Source organism: Cylas formicarius, unplaced genomic scaffold, assembly GCF_029955315.1.
Source record: "Cylas formicarius isolate icCylForm1 unplaced genomic scaffold, icCylForm1.1 PGA_scaffold_10__41_contigs__length_53128322, whole genome shotgun sequence".
In the NCBI taxonomy this organism is placed as follows: domain Eukaryota; kingdom Metazoa; phylum Arthropoda; class Insecta; order Coleoptera; family Brentidae; genus Cylas; species Cylas formicarius.
In genome coordinates, this window is record NW_026844214.1 from 49,641,716 (window position 1) to 49,656,312 (window position 14,597).

The 14,597-nt window shown below is 34.2% G+C and overlaps 2 protein-coding genes across 4 annotated transcripts in view; one reads left to right on the forward strand and one right to left on the reverse strand.

Moving 5' to 3' along the window:
- Positions 1-8,136, reverse strand: part of LOC132708269 (probable phospholipid-transporting ATPase IIB) — a 19,368-nt gene extending 11,232 nt beyond the window's left edge. The window contains exons 1-11 of one of the 2 annotated variants that reach the window (XM_060680497.1): positions 7,041-7,266; positions 6,697-6,955; positions 6,498-6,647; positions 6,193-6,447; positions 5,148-5,250; positions 4,887-5,094; positions 4,606-4,828; positions 4,333-4,498; positions 4,031-4,278; positions 3,805-3,981; positions 3,214-3,463 (exon numbers count right to left, since the gene is read on the reverse strand). In XM_060680497.1, coding sequence (XP_060536480.1) covers positions 3,214-3,463; positions 3,805-3,981; positions 4,031-4,278; positions 4,333-4,498; positions 4,606-4,828; positions 4,887-5,094; positions 5,148-5,250; positions 6,193-6,447; positions 6,498-6,647; positions 6,697-6,955; positions 7,041-7,135 — 2,134 coding nt within the window. In that variant the 5' untranslated portion in view covers positions 7,136-7,266. Of the gene's footprint in view, positions 1-3,213; positions 3,464-3,804; positions 3,982-4,030; positions 4,279-4,332; positions 4,499-4,605; positions 4,829-4,886; positions 5,095-5,147; positions 5,251-6,192; positions 6,448-6,497; positions 6,648-6,696; positions 6,956-7,040; positions 7,267-7,760 lie in introns of those variants that run through there. The other variant, XM_060680490.1, reaches the window with a different exon arrangement.
- Positions 8,137-8,374: 238 nt separating this feature from the next.
- Positions 8,375-14,597, forward strand: part of LOC132708289 (transcriptional repressor p66-beta) — a 62,119-nt gene continuing 55,896 nt past the window's right edge. For both annotated transcript variants that reach the window (XM_060680521.1, XM_060680523.1), the window contains exon 1: positions 8,375-11,379. In XM_060680521.1, the coding sequence (XP_060536504.1) occupies positions 11,291-11,379 (89 nt within the window). In that variant the 5' untranslated portion in view covers positions 8,375-11,290. The remainder of the gene's footprint in view (positions 11,380-14,597) is intronic.

Genomic DNA, 14,597 nt, shown 5'->3' on the forward strand with positions numbered 1-14,597 from the left:
ATTGGGAATGTCATTTGAGGAAATAAACTACGAGGGGATTTTAAGAAGCTTTTGCATCTGACATCTTTGGAGAGTAGGCGCATATTTTTTGACATCGCTACATTGTACAAAATTCTTAATTACTTGCTGGATGCACCAGATCTTCTGACATATGTTGGTTTTCATATTTCTCCCATTAATGCAAGAAATAAGGCTCCTTTTAAAATCGGACCAACTATGGCGTTAACTCGCCTATGAATCGAATGTGCAAGCTGACAAATATTTTACTCTCAAATAACGAGCGTATTGATTTATTTTCTGACTCTCTCAGTGGTTTTAATTGTAAAGTAAAAAAGACTGTTTTTAATCAACCAACCGCCTTGTAAACTTTATAGTTTAGCAATTGTAAGTGTTGTTTGGATTAAGTATTATTACTCAATTGACATGTTTGGTATTATTTTTCTTATTTGTCTTAGGTTAAACTATATTGTAAATGCTAAATGCGTCAAGAAAATTTTAATTTAATTTAATTTAATTTAATACTCCTGTCAAAGCCGTTGTACAGTTACATATAGTGGTGGCCGAACATGGTTACCTTATGGGCAGGTCTGTTGAGACAGCAATATAAATAATAATAAAATGGAAAAATCGCAACGGGGAGCTTATGCAAAGCCTTAGATCAACAAATTTTAAAAAATGGTTAAAATGGTATATGTTGGAAGTCTTAATCACATTCGATGGGAGACAATATTCGTCAGAAAAGGGCAGACTTCACCCAGGATTGGTTTATAAGGAATAAATTGGTTCAGGCGGCACAACTTTCAAAAACAACATTTTTGGAAAATTATATTGGCCACAAAATAAACTGGTTAAAGCTCTTATCAAAATATCTAGCTTTGGAATTTCTAAAAACAGTTTATTATCCATACATTTATTCAGTGCTCTGATATCAACTGAAAAGGGTCCAACTTATTCGTGAATAAATATGGTAAGTTAAAGTCTGTTCATAGATATAAGAAAGTGACTAACTGATACGAATTAAGGAAAGACCCGGCAAGCTGTAAGAATGAAATATGGCCGAACAGGTCCATACTTTACTTAGAATTTCATTATTTAGGGTTTTGTTAGGAAAGATACTAAACAATATTTATTTATTTATGTATGTATTTATGTTGAAATCTAAAATAAAATTACAAATTATTTTTATTACCTACTTAAATTACTTAAAATTATTCACATAATATATCAGTATCACTATAGCTACCATCGCCTGTTCTAATTATTATTTGTTCTATATTATTTGCAATATGGATATACGATCGTTCTGCTTTTTCTATATGTTAAACAGAATTTGTCCAACTTTGTGGAGGGATGTTAAAAAAGTTTGAGGACATTAGAGTTAACATGGGGAAAAGCATTGTTACGACGAATGGCAGATTTCAGTTGGTGCCGAACATGTTCAATGGGATTAAATATACAGTAGTAAGGTGGAAGCCTTAAAACTGTATGCCCTAGATTTTTTGCATAATTATCACAGACATATTCCTTTTGTAGGTTCAAGCTTCGTAGAACCTCAATTAATTACTTTTTGATATAATCTTCGTGAAAATAAATGTCTTATTATACATGTAGTTTTGGATTGTTGCTTTTGTGTCACATGAGGAAGGGGTTTCATTCAACTGTATACTGTGATAACTTGCATTGTCCATTACAATGACGCTATTAGGAGGAATGTATGGAACTAGTTTATTTTTAAACCAACTTTCAAATAAATCAGTTGTGGTGTTTTCATAGTAATGCAGAGCAGAATCTTTAATATTTTTCGCAGACAGAGAAAGTCCATTTGGAATCCAACCATCTTTAGAGCCAGCATGCTTTTACCTCTTTTTGATGGCGCGTTTGTTTTACACTTATCAGTTGAGTCAACCCAACCCTTTTCCGGGTTATCATAAGTGTCGAACCAGGTTTCATCCAAGTAAATATTGGCCTTTGTTATTCTCTGTAAATCCTAGTTTTTTTCTAGATATTCCAGTTGCCATTTCCGAATTCTAAAAGATTCCATTAAAATTTGCCGTTTGTCAATTTTCTTATATCTAAAACCCATGTGTCGAGAATACACTTCCATAAGGTAGTTCTGCCACATTTAACACCGGTTCATCTTTTTCAAGCCTAATTAAGATAACTAATGTAGGCATGCTTTGTTCCTCGTATAACTGGTAAATTTTACGCCGTATTATATCTTCATCACTTTCATCTACACTCGAGAAAATGTCAGCATCGATTCTTTTTTTCCTCGCTGAAATGGGATTATTCACAATTTTCTATACAGTTGATGTTGGAATATTCGTTAATGTGGCCTTTTCTTCTAAAGATGCTTGCTTGCTGGCACCACGTTCAATGAGAGTCAAATAAACATTGTTTATAACTTCCTTATTCTCAATAGAATAGTGTTTTCTACATTTGGGCGGGAGCATCTCCTGAGATACACTAGACCCGCACATATTTTGCATAATTCGCACACGATTGAACACACGCTGTATTACACACGAAATAAGAATTACTTATAAACTTAAACTAAGTAGTATACCAAACCAAAGAATATTAAACACAGGTAGGTATAAAATTATTTTCTATTACGGACCACAATTTTACCTGAATTTAAATTCCGAAACTTTAGGTAATAATCTTGTTGCATTGCATGTTAATGACCACCCTTGGATAATCCCATTCAAAAGCAATTGGTCGCTTTCTTATATCTATGAACAGACCATACCAATAGAAACAAAGAGAGAAAAAATCTTTAACACTTACAAAAACAAAATAAAAACAATTTTATTAGATCGAGAACCTTATTCAGTTCTAGAGTTCTTATACTGTAGATTTTAAATAAATATGGTCTTTGTAATTCACTTTTTTGTTCTTATCTTTGTGATTTTATATATGTTATTTTTTTTTTCTGGTTTTGAGCTTAAAAGCAACAATGCTTTGACTTTGGATTTTTTATTCTATTATATTGATATCGAGATGTGTTCTAAGACTGAAATATAAAATGGGCAAATTTAAATTGTGTTTAGAACCTATGGATGGATCATATTACAATTTTTTTGTGCGACGCTTACTTTGTTCAGTTGTGACACTGGTTCGTTTGCAATTTTTTAAATAAAAGATCAATTGATTTTGTCTCTGAATTTGATTTACTTTTCTTACTTGATACTTTTTATTTTCTTTACCAACCTTGAGTGTTGGACACCAGTCGAGAACTTTTCGCTATACACGTAGCCGTTTCAAGTTTGTCACCGGTTAACATCCAGATCTTTATGCCCGCATTCCTTAGCAGTTCCAGAGTGGCCCGGACGTTATCCTGTAATTTGTCCTCCACCCCCGTTATGCACAACAATTCCATTTCCCTTTCCAGAGATTCCACAACTTGGGCCACCCGCGAAGCTCTGTCCACAGTTGACAGAGCGGCCGCATCGTACCGATTCTGAAATACATTAAGAGGATTACAAGGACATTACAAATTATAAATTATAAAATGAGTTGTGTCTTTTAAAACGGATTTACAAAAAAACTTTTAAAAAAATCATCAATTATTTCAAAGAAACTATGGTCCATATGAAAATATGCATATTCATACTAGAAAATGAGAAACTCTGCGGATTGTAGCTCATAGCTTTAATTTTTTTTAAATTCTTAACACTCAAATGCTTTTATAGTTTCAATTTCGATTTGTACCGCTTTTCATTTGTTATTTTGATTGGAATTGGGAGGTTTGGATATCTTTCCAGACCACGAAGGAAAATAAACTAAAAAACTAATGCTAACCTCAAAATCCAAATACTGTTCCTCTGTTAAAATTTTTTTCGCCACCACCAAGGTTCGCAGCCCGTCCCTCGCCATATTTACCACCTCCTCCTCCAACCAATCAGTGTACTGAACTATGGCAGACATTACCACGTCCGCCCCTTTCAAATAGAAAAATATTTCACCGGTTTGCAAGTCCTGAAAAGAAAATTTTTCACTCCACGCCCGACACTTTTACCCGTCTCACCTTGACAATAATGCCCATCCGTTTGGTCTCGCTTCTAAACGGGAAAACTTTCAAAATGGCATAGTTTAATATTCTACCATCGGGTGCCTTCAGTTGCATCGAATTGAGGTCCCTGCGGAACAGAGCGAGACCCACCTCCTGGGTCCACTGGACCAAAGCCACTTCGTCGGGACTGGAGGCTTGATAAGCCACCTCCACGTTGGACGATGGGAAATGTTGGTCGGCCTCGGCTTCCGATGCCATAGAACCTGCAATAAGTCAAGCGATTATTATTTCGATCGTAATGACGGGTAAAGTAGTACCGGTATCAGAAGTGTCGGTACTTTCGTACACTGGCGTCACGTTATGACAGAGAGCTAGAGCTTGGACGGCGTCTTTGATTCTCGTCGTCTCTGACCGTCTGAATTTGGCCGGGATTTTATTCGAAGCATCGGCATTTGCAAAATTCATCTTCAAGCATGAACTAACCTAAAAACAGAGAACGCACCGAGTTTTATGGATTTAGACAAATGCACACTCAAGTTTTAACATACTGGCAGGAGCACTTCGACATTTAAGACAATTAACACTCTTACCTCATCAAAACTATCTGCTGCGTAACTGACAGTACCCAAATGCAGCCTTTTAAGAACCATCGAGTTCTGGGTAAGTGTGCCAGTCTTGTCCGAAAGCAAATAAGATATTCTACCCAGCTCTTCTGGAATCGTTGTGCAGCGGACCGCGGTTCCCTTCATTGCGGGATCCTTACCGATAGCCCATGAGTAAAATGATTTGCCCATATCCAGATTCACTCGAAGACTGAAATGAAAGCAATCAATTGATTAACGAAATGTTAACGTTCGTTAGTAAATCTCACCTAATAGGGATGATATACGAAAACAACAGAATAAACCTGAAAAGGTATCGGTACCAAGGACCACTGAAACCTTTCAGTACCATCATAAGCAATGCTAGCGCTATAACTGCAACAAATAGTAATTTTGTGATTGTGTTTACTTCGATATCCAAGAGGCCGACTTTGGAGCGAGGAGCCGAATTATTCATAACCGATCTTGTTTCTGGTCCTACAAGACATGAACTATGAGAAATCTGGATAATGGGTATTATAATAGCCTACCGGTATAAATCACAACACCAGTTGCCTGGCCCGATGCTATGACGCAATTTGTCCAGAGAGTGTTGGCTAGGTCTAAGCTTTCGTCACTGTTTACTGAATCAAGCTATTAAAAAATGTCAGTATTTTAATAAATAGAACACCCTATGATTGCAAAGCAATATTTTAAAAGTGATATTCTATATAATCAAAAAATGGTAATTTGTCAAAAAAAACACAATAAAAATAATATTGAGCATATAAGTTAATAATAATTCTATATTATCAAGTCACATTGAACAAATAGAATTAAAGACTTGCCCATTGAAAATAAAAACGTTCTAATAAAAAAAAATTCATACAGTGAAAGAACTCTTAAACCGTGAGATAAAGTATATTGATTTTTGAATCATCACACTTTGACCTACTTATGTATTTTATGCAGTAAAGTAAAATTAGGATAGAATAGAGGGTATTAAGAAAAATTACAATAAAATACTTTATTGAACTGAGGTGGCTTTTACTTGATGAAAATCCATTTATCAAAATAAATAAGAACTAAAAGTTCAGATTTTCACGAAATTATATATTATGACATGACAATTGTTTCGACAACACCATGTCGACAATTTTGATATATTACACACAGCCACAAAAAGTAGAAAATTAAATTTATTGGAAGCCATGGAGATTAACAAAATGAGACATTCAAATGTATTGCTTAACGATCAATTAGATTTAAATATCTCTCCTTTATTGAACTTAAATTCTCGCCAGAACATTAATTAAGGTTTTATGGTCATTTTTCGGTATATATAGTAACAGGTAGTTTGTAAATATTACATTTGATAAAGACACGGTGTTGTCAAAACAATTGTCATGTCATAATATATAATTTCGTGAAAATCTGAACTTTTAGTTCTTATTTATTTTGAAAATACTTTATATTTGCAGACACAAGCTTTACCTCAGTTTACTCTACTTAACTATAATCCAACAATAAAAGACAAAAAATTGTTAAATGATTGTCAACAGTTAATCTTCAAAGCTACTGTTTTAGGTTACATACCCTACTAAATGTTCCAATAAATGAGTGAATATCCTTCTGAGGCTTCTCTGCGTAAATACTAGCACTTATTTCGAAAAGCTGATGGTCTTGGGCCAACTTTTGGGTAGCCGGAACAGCCAACCTCAACTTCCAGTCCGTCTCTCCATCCAGCTGATCAGTTCTTACAAAAACAGAGCCGCTACTTTCCGAGGTACGAAGCAAAATCAAATCAGCCGGCACCCTTTCATCTTTGTCGACTATTATTAAATCACCAACCTTAAAAAAGTATGTATATACTAAGATTTTAAAATAATTTAATTTAAAACCTTCAACTTGTGTGCAGCCACTATTTCATATGGCTTATTCCTATCATTTAGTAGTCTTTTGCATTTTTGGTTATTGACTTCTTGATCTCTTTTATGTCTCCTTAAATCATCAATTGCCTCTCGACAAAGAGTAACCAGGAGCACAAAACACTAAAATAAAATCTATTGAGAAATAATCAAACTGTATTGAAGCACATACCAAAGGACCCCAATAAGTGTAAAGATATCCAATACGAATATCAGGTACAAACTGACTGGTAGCCATTATAAGAAAATAGAGATTTAGGAAAAATTTGAATTGCTGAAACAAGACCTTGGGCAAGAACGTGAAAATATTGTACTTTTGGTTTCTTATAGCATTAGCGGGAAATTGTCCTGGCATCAGTTTCCCTAGATTTATAGTTCTGGAACGCAGCTCTTTTGGGCCACAGCATTTCCGGAACAGAGTGCCCCAACAACTGGAATTTTAAGAACATTGAAATTTACCCTTTTTATTTCTTTTTTGTTTTTGGATGATTCGCCTTCCATGAATCACATTTTTACCTCAGCAAAACTGATTCTTTGTGCGTCTTGGTGATAAGAGGAATATCCTCTTTGGAGATCTTAGTAATCGTACTTTGCGATTCTATATTATCCATTTTTAAGCCCTAAACATTTACATCATCCAAATTCAAGAATATACAGCATAAAATTTTAACGAATTGATTCCAAAAAGCTCAAAAACACACAAAACAGATAAGGTAAACAAATTTCAGTTGACGTATTGACATTCCCCAAATTGACAGAATCAGGGGGTTTTGGTAACTTTTTGGTGGTACTTTTTACTACCAACTATGTCGATGTAAATAAATTTCAGTATATTTTATTTTTAGATTCCTAAAAGTGAATAAATAACGCCAAATTTTACTAACGGAATTCAAAGTTTCCCAGATCTCAATTTAAAGTTACCAATGTCTTTGCGTTCAACTATTTTTAACAAATAAGGTTAATTTGAAAGCGAATTGCTTGCAAAATATAACAATTAGGTGAATTTATTTAACCTCTTCCAATTTGTAGCAAATAGTTTTATGCTCTTGCAAAATATTTACGCAAATTTTGTTAAATTTGTAAGTATGCACTACTTTTTGTGATTTTTAAATGGGATATCTTAGAATTGAAAAATGCTTACTAAATGCTTTGCTCTAACAAGATTTGCCTTAGACTAATAACTTAATCATAAAAGTAAAAAGAAAGCTGTCAGCCCTATTTGTATCTAGTGCATACCTGCAGAGAAATTGTCCAATTGTTCGATGTCGTTTCGGATTTCGATTGTTTTTAGCCGTATGGACGTCCATTTCATTCCCATAACTAACTGACCCTAGCAAAAAATCTGTTTCATCGCTTACATCAAAGTTCTGTAAAGGATATTCCATCCCAAGCTAACAATCCAATCACATTTTAAACTTTTGGACATCCAACCTTTTTATAATTGTGGATGTACAACCCAACAAAGCACATACATTAGGACGTAATATTTTTCATCTAGTAGAACGAATTGCCGCTTCAAATTCTTGTTTTAATTTACGTTTCCAAATTTGTACATAAAAAATTCAAAAATAAATCTATGAATTCTTCAAATACCAAAAGTCACAGATCACAGATAAATTATTTAGGTTAGTTCCGATTGATCAGGCATAAAAATTTTTGGTGCTGGGCGTAGAAAAAAGTTGGTTAGTCACCCAGCGTCTATGCAATCAGTAATACAGTTAAGTTTCTCTTACGAGGCGAGTTATTATTTATGCTATTTTTAAAAGGAATTTGAAAATTCTTGTTAAATTAAAATGGTAAATAGGTAAAAATAAATAAAACGAAGTTCAAAATAAAATTTATTTCTCACGAACATGATTACAAAACCAAAACCACCCATTAATAATAGTGATAACCTAAATAAATATAATAAAAACCGCACTTAACAAATGGTGCCGAAAGTAACAAACAATTGCTAATATTTTAACAACATAATTAAATATATGTACGAATTTATATTCTGGAAAAGGTTTTTCTAAATTTTAATATATTATAAAATCTCAACATAAAAAAAAATAATTACATTCTTAAGCATATAATTGCGAAAAAGGTCAGTCGACATTAAATCCATTTGCAGCGATTGTAATTTAGAAAAAATTTAAAGGACACATAAGTGTAACACCAAAAATCTATAAAAATTGCGAGTTTCGAGGTAAACAACAATTAAATAGCTCCACTACATGGAATCTTAATTTACAAGGTTTCCAGTTTTGGAGTGTTTTCTTACCAAATTGAAGAGGTGGCATATTTTTTTAGAAAATCAATAAAATTTCTATGGTTGCTAGATTCTTAGCTACCATAGAACACAAATGAAAACTGGAGACATTGTAACAGTGGCAGAAAAGATAAATAATTTGCATTTAGAAATGAAGAATATAGATGAAGTTGTTTTCTTATTGATGACAACTACTAAATTTGATTATTATTATTTTTGAAGACAACATGATAAGACAACACACTTCGGCTCACTTTTACTAGCATGGAGTCAAAACTTTTTATTGACATTTTTTTGTTATATTCTTTCTAATACTGAAATAAAATCAGGAAATTTTGTATATTATGACCACTTTTCTGAAAGCTTCAGTGTAGATCGTAGGCACAGCTTACATATATCAGATAAAATACTTAAAACAAAACAATTTTAATCTCGCTTACTACATAGACATAACGTAAATTAAAATTACAAACACAAAACACAACGAACGTTTACTTAAAATTGTGGAAGTCAAAAGCGCGATACATGCGCGACCGGTTTTTTAATGTATTATCATTTTAATTAACACGCCAGGTGTGCGCTTTCGACTTCGATTTCAATTTGCGAATTCGAATCTTGTAATATACAATCACAATGCTGGTTACTTCCGAAGAAAAAAAATCCTGTAAAGACCACAGATAAAAATAAGGTATGTATAGAACTTGACAGAAGCAATACCAACTTTTAAATTTAAAATACTGGGATTACTTATATTCATAAATGTTCTGTTCTCTATGAACGTTGAATAACATTTCATTATCATAGAAAATTGTGAAATGGTTATCTCGTAGTTCACGTCCACGTTCCAAGTGATGCCAAAGCTCTTAGAAAAAGACTGCACTTACTAAGTAGGAGGCCTCCATATCAGAAATGTTGAAAAGTTAAAATTGTAATTATATTTATAACAAACTAACGAAAAGCATGGGCACTGGCAGCAGTCTTTTTGAATATTTAATGATACACTTTGTGTGATACGTAACCTATGGGATCACCTTGTGAATATATTATAATGGTTCAGACGAAATTGTGAAATGCAAATGCACTTTACACTAACCTTTTATATCAAAATATACGGGAAAGTTTCAAACCTTTGCAGCTACGAACGTTTCCAAGATCAAGAATTTTTTAAAACAACAAAAATATTTGACTGAGGGACACCACTGCCCTAACGCTGCAAAGGGTTGAACTGTTCTGTTTAATATATATTTGAGAAGCGTGTTATATAATGCCAACAGTATTTAAACGTGTTACTGATATCGGAAAAAAATTATCAACGTGGTTTACAATGCACGTTCTCTAATTTAGATCATGATAAAAACCTCTATTACTAGTAATCATTCGGTGTCCACATTCCCAAAAAAGTTAAAACGACCGGGAGAACTGGTTAAACATATGGAAGCCCCCGTCGATTTTTGAGAATGCGACATACCTCGACTTTTCCTAAAACTTTTTGTTTCTTGCCGATTTTGTCAACGCCGTTTGCGTTCTGATATCGGCCCGTTGATAAGTCGGTCGTTTGGTGTCACGGATCCGGTGCCAAAACACATCAAAACCGCAATCAACGTTATTTATATAATATATATTTTATTCTCTTCTATAGCACTGGTCCGGCCAGTGCCGTGGTACAAATTAATGTCAAAGACCGTCGCTGCAGCATTTGAGCGTTATTTAAATATTATATGCATGCTTTTATAACAATGTGTCCGTTTAACATCACAGATAGTTACTTAGTAAGATGGCAACATAACCTTACAATCACACCAGTTCCGGCCCGAAGGTTGTCGCGGACAAAATACACGCCGGAACCGCAGGCCCTTTGTCCTCCGTTTAAAAAACCCTTTTACTTGGACTAGTTTACAATAACGGATATAAAAGTTTGTTAATGATCACTTGATTCAGGTACTTGATCTTACGACATTTTCAATATATATTATTTTATTTCGGATCGTTCGCGAAAATATCCCTAAATACAGTCTCGATATTATTAAATGCTCATCATATATCCGGTCATCGTTCGAAACGACCAGTTTATGCTTATTCTATCACAGTATTGCGTAGGTTTTACGGATTCGTTTGTTTTGCGTAAACGCAACTTTCCGTGGCAACTTTTAACTGAATGTTGTCAAAGTGCAAGTAGGCGTACCAACGTTTGCCTTCTACCACCATAACGAACCAGATCCTACCGTATCGACTATTAATTATCATATAGGTACTAATTATATAGGAGCCCTGTTTGTGCTAATAATAGAGACACACCATAATAAATTTAGACAAGGGGCATTCTACATGAGCATGCGCGGTCATTTCAAATCTCGTTTTCAACCAATAAGACCTGAGATTTCAAACGAACTAATACGATCTTGCGACGGTCCACATTCACCATGGCCGCCGGGGCAAAATATGGTCCGATCTCATCCAATTTTCAGAATAAAAACTAGGTCAGAAAATCGCTGCTTAGAAAGGAAAAGGTGCAATGTACAAGTTAGTCGGGGAACATCATTCCCGTATCCATAGCCGTCTCAGAAGTATCACTTTTACGTCACGGAAAGCTGCGTCCGCAAGGTAAAGCATAATCGATTTGTTCCCTTTGTTATTACGGCGGGTAAGGAATATCTTATTTATTTATTGGAATGGCTACTACTTCGCATTAGGAACAGTGAAACGTTACAATTTACATAGTTCGGTCGTGTCTTTTGTCTAAATATGTTCGACACGGACCGTAAGAATATCTGGCAACGTTGCGCGCGTCACCGATTCGGTCGTCTCAACTTACAGAATTTAAACGTTTACACGATCGAAACCCACGGTCCAGGTTTTACGCAAAAAATCATACGAAAATACCGCTTACCAAAATACTTTGGACAGAAATTAAAATATCACAATACGGAACAAAATCGGAAAGTTTAGTTAAATATATGTACACGTTGTAGCTGAAAGATGGATTCACGCGATTCACAAATCGACCAACAATGAACGTTAAAAAGTGAGTCGACTTTTAATTTTTTGCTAATTCTTTTCGGAGGACATTTAAGGGCGTGTGCGTCAAGCTAGGAAATTTTTCTTCTTGCTTTTAATGGGCACGTCTAACGCAAGGAAGTTTCAAGACGGCCCCTACAGCAGCGCCGCTGTGGAGATATTTGGAGACCATTTTGTTTTGTTGAATAATTTGGAATTGTCAACGAGTAGTAGTCTATGCGTGTTTGATTTTCTCCGAAATAAATACGAAGTGATTTGGTTTAGTTTTTATGGCAAAAAGACATTACATACAAATATTCATTGTATATAGTTGTATGTTATTCTGAACCAAAATGTATTCTCCAGGCTCAAAGATAAAAATGTTTGTGATACATTTTTTAGTAGACAGTCGCCTTAATAAAAAATAAATAATCCTTATGTCCTAATTGTTACGGTTTAATAGGTAACTATTTAAATCTTCGAGATCATTTAATTCAAGCGCATGAATTACATATATTTAAAAAAAACAAATTATTTGTGTTGTTCCATAGCACAATTTTAGATAAAAAATATCATTAAGTTTTGTTTTTTTTTTTAAATGAATTTTATACTTTAGAATTTCAAGAATGGAAAGAATTTAAAGAAAGGATTATGTGAAAACCAGTGACAAAAAATATAGTGGATTAAAAAAAAATGTTTGTCATTGATTTGTAAAACCAAGAAGGTACACACCCACTTGTCAAAAGGTTCTCGGAGCTTAAAAAGGTGTGTCAACAAAAATATCAATTCCATTTAGCCCTCAGAACGACACGACATAATGATTATTATAGTTAGGATACTAATCATTTTGGATTTTGAAAGCCTACCTCAATAATCCACAAATAATAACAAAATGAGAACATAAAACATGCTCACTGTAAACACAGCTCTCAACATAACCTATATACAAAGTTCCTTTAACGGCCGTTAAGTGCGCCACTATAGGAACCGTTCCTTCCGCGATAGCCTTGTAAGAAACGTTTGTTGGGTTTTCTAAAAAAAAAAAGAAGAATAACCTCGAAATTGCTTGCCGCCGCTCAACTTTCAAGTCTCAATTATTGAAAAGTACAAATTGGAGTATTAACTCACTCGATAAATAAATCGTGGTCAAATATCCTCAGGTTGGGGCATCACATTGAAATTACGACTAACATCAAAAATTTCCTCACGGGAAATTAATCGGCTGGCGCTGAATTTATAATGCGAATGATCGCGTGAATCCACCAACAAACTGGTCTCTCGCTTAGCTGCTCGATCCGATTTTATTATTGCAACTTAAGATAATTCTCATCCTTCGCAGGTACTTATGGTAAGTAGTTTGGCAATAAACCTCCGACTTTGTAAAGACCTTCACTAAAATAACGCATTTCTCATCACAGATGGTTCGATTCCTAACCCTACATTCCCGGTAAGCGCTTTTCTTCCGCTTCCAAGCGACAAGACCGAGCGCTTGTGCGCGATCACGAACTCATAACCTATAAAATTGGCAGCTGGATCCTTTTCACAAAATAACTGCTACTTATAATAGCATATCATTGGTAACAAATAGCATGGGGAGTTTTTCTTTTATTAAATCAATGGAATCAATCAAATTCTTAAATTTCCAAATGAATTTACAATGCTTTCAATGTTTTTTTTATTGAAATACCGTAAACCGTAACTCGGTGTTTTGTTTTTACGAAAGAAGCCATATTTGCTGTTTCACGTGCATTATAGCAAGGTTAATTGCCGGGTGAACTCTTCCCAACAATTTTGTGTCGAAAAATTTGGTGTCTGATGCAGTTTTCGTTTTATTTTTAACAGATAAGTATTGCTAAGTTTGCATTGCTTTTGTTTTCCACCTAACGGAATTGTTTTAAAAACGTAAATAGAAATATGAACAGTTCTTACATCTTCCTCCGCAAAATTTAACAATTTTGAGGATAGTTTTTCCCGGGGTAAAGCAACCTCCAAACATGTTCTTGAGGTTAGAGGAAAGTCACCAATATGGGATAGTATCTACCCCAATATGGAATACTTTAATTCACACCATGTCACGCAAAAAAAAAGGTAAGTAATAAATGAATATTACCAGTTATTACGTATGTTTAAATAAGTGTTATACTATTTACTATATCGATATTATATTTTTCTACTTCCGTCTGTAAAATACCTAATTACGCACCGACCTAGCGTGCGGGAAGCGTCGCTTTACCACGTCAGTTTCGTTTCCAACGAATCCGAGCCACTTCGGGCATTTCCGGGATTTACCGCACGGGTTTGAGAGCAATCGGATATTTTTGGAGATATTTCCCACGCTTTGAATTTTGACGTTTGACAATTCTGACAGTTATGTCAGTGAATGTATTTGTGTTTTGCGAAAATGTACCCAAAAACTAACTGTCGCAGAATAAGTGTAGTATGCAACACGTTCGGTAAACTTTTTAACTCACTCGTTTATTAAACACTCGCTCCGCTCGTGTCAAATAAACTCGTGAGTCAAATGTCGTTTACCGCACTTGTTGCATAATACACTATTATTTCAACATTTTGTGATGTCATTAAAATAATTTGACTTTTTAATGCTGGTAACACCGAACTACACGTCTGTCAGTTGCCAATTTACGTCAATGTCAGTGTCAAACAGAATAAAATTTGTCGGTTACTTTACGGAAACGAAACCAAACATTTTTATTTTTTATGGTAGACGGATTACTGAAAACGTAAGTATTATTTTAGAGTTTTGACTATTTCATAGTGTTGTGTATATTATAGCAAGTGTATTACCAATATAAGTTAACTAAATA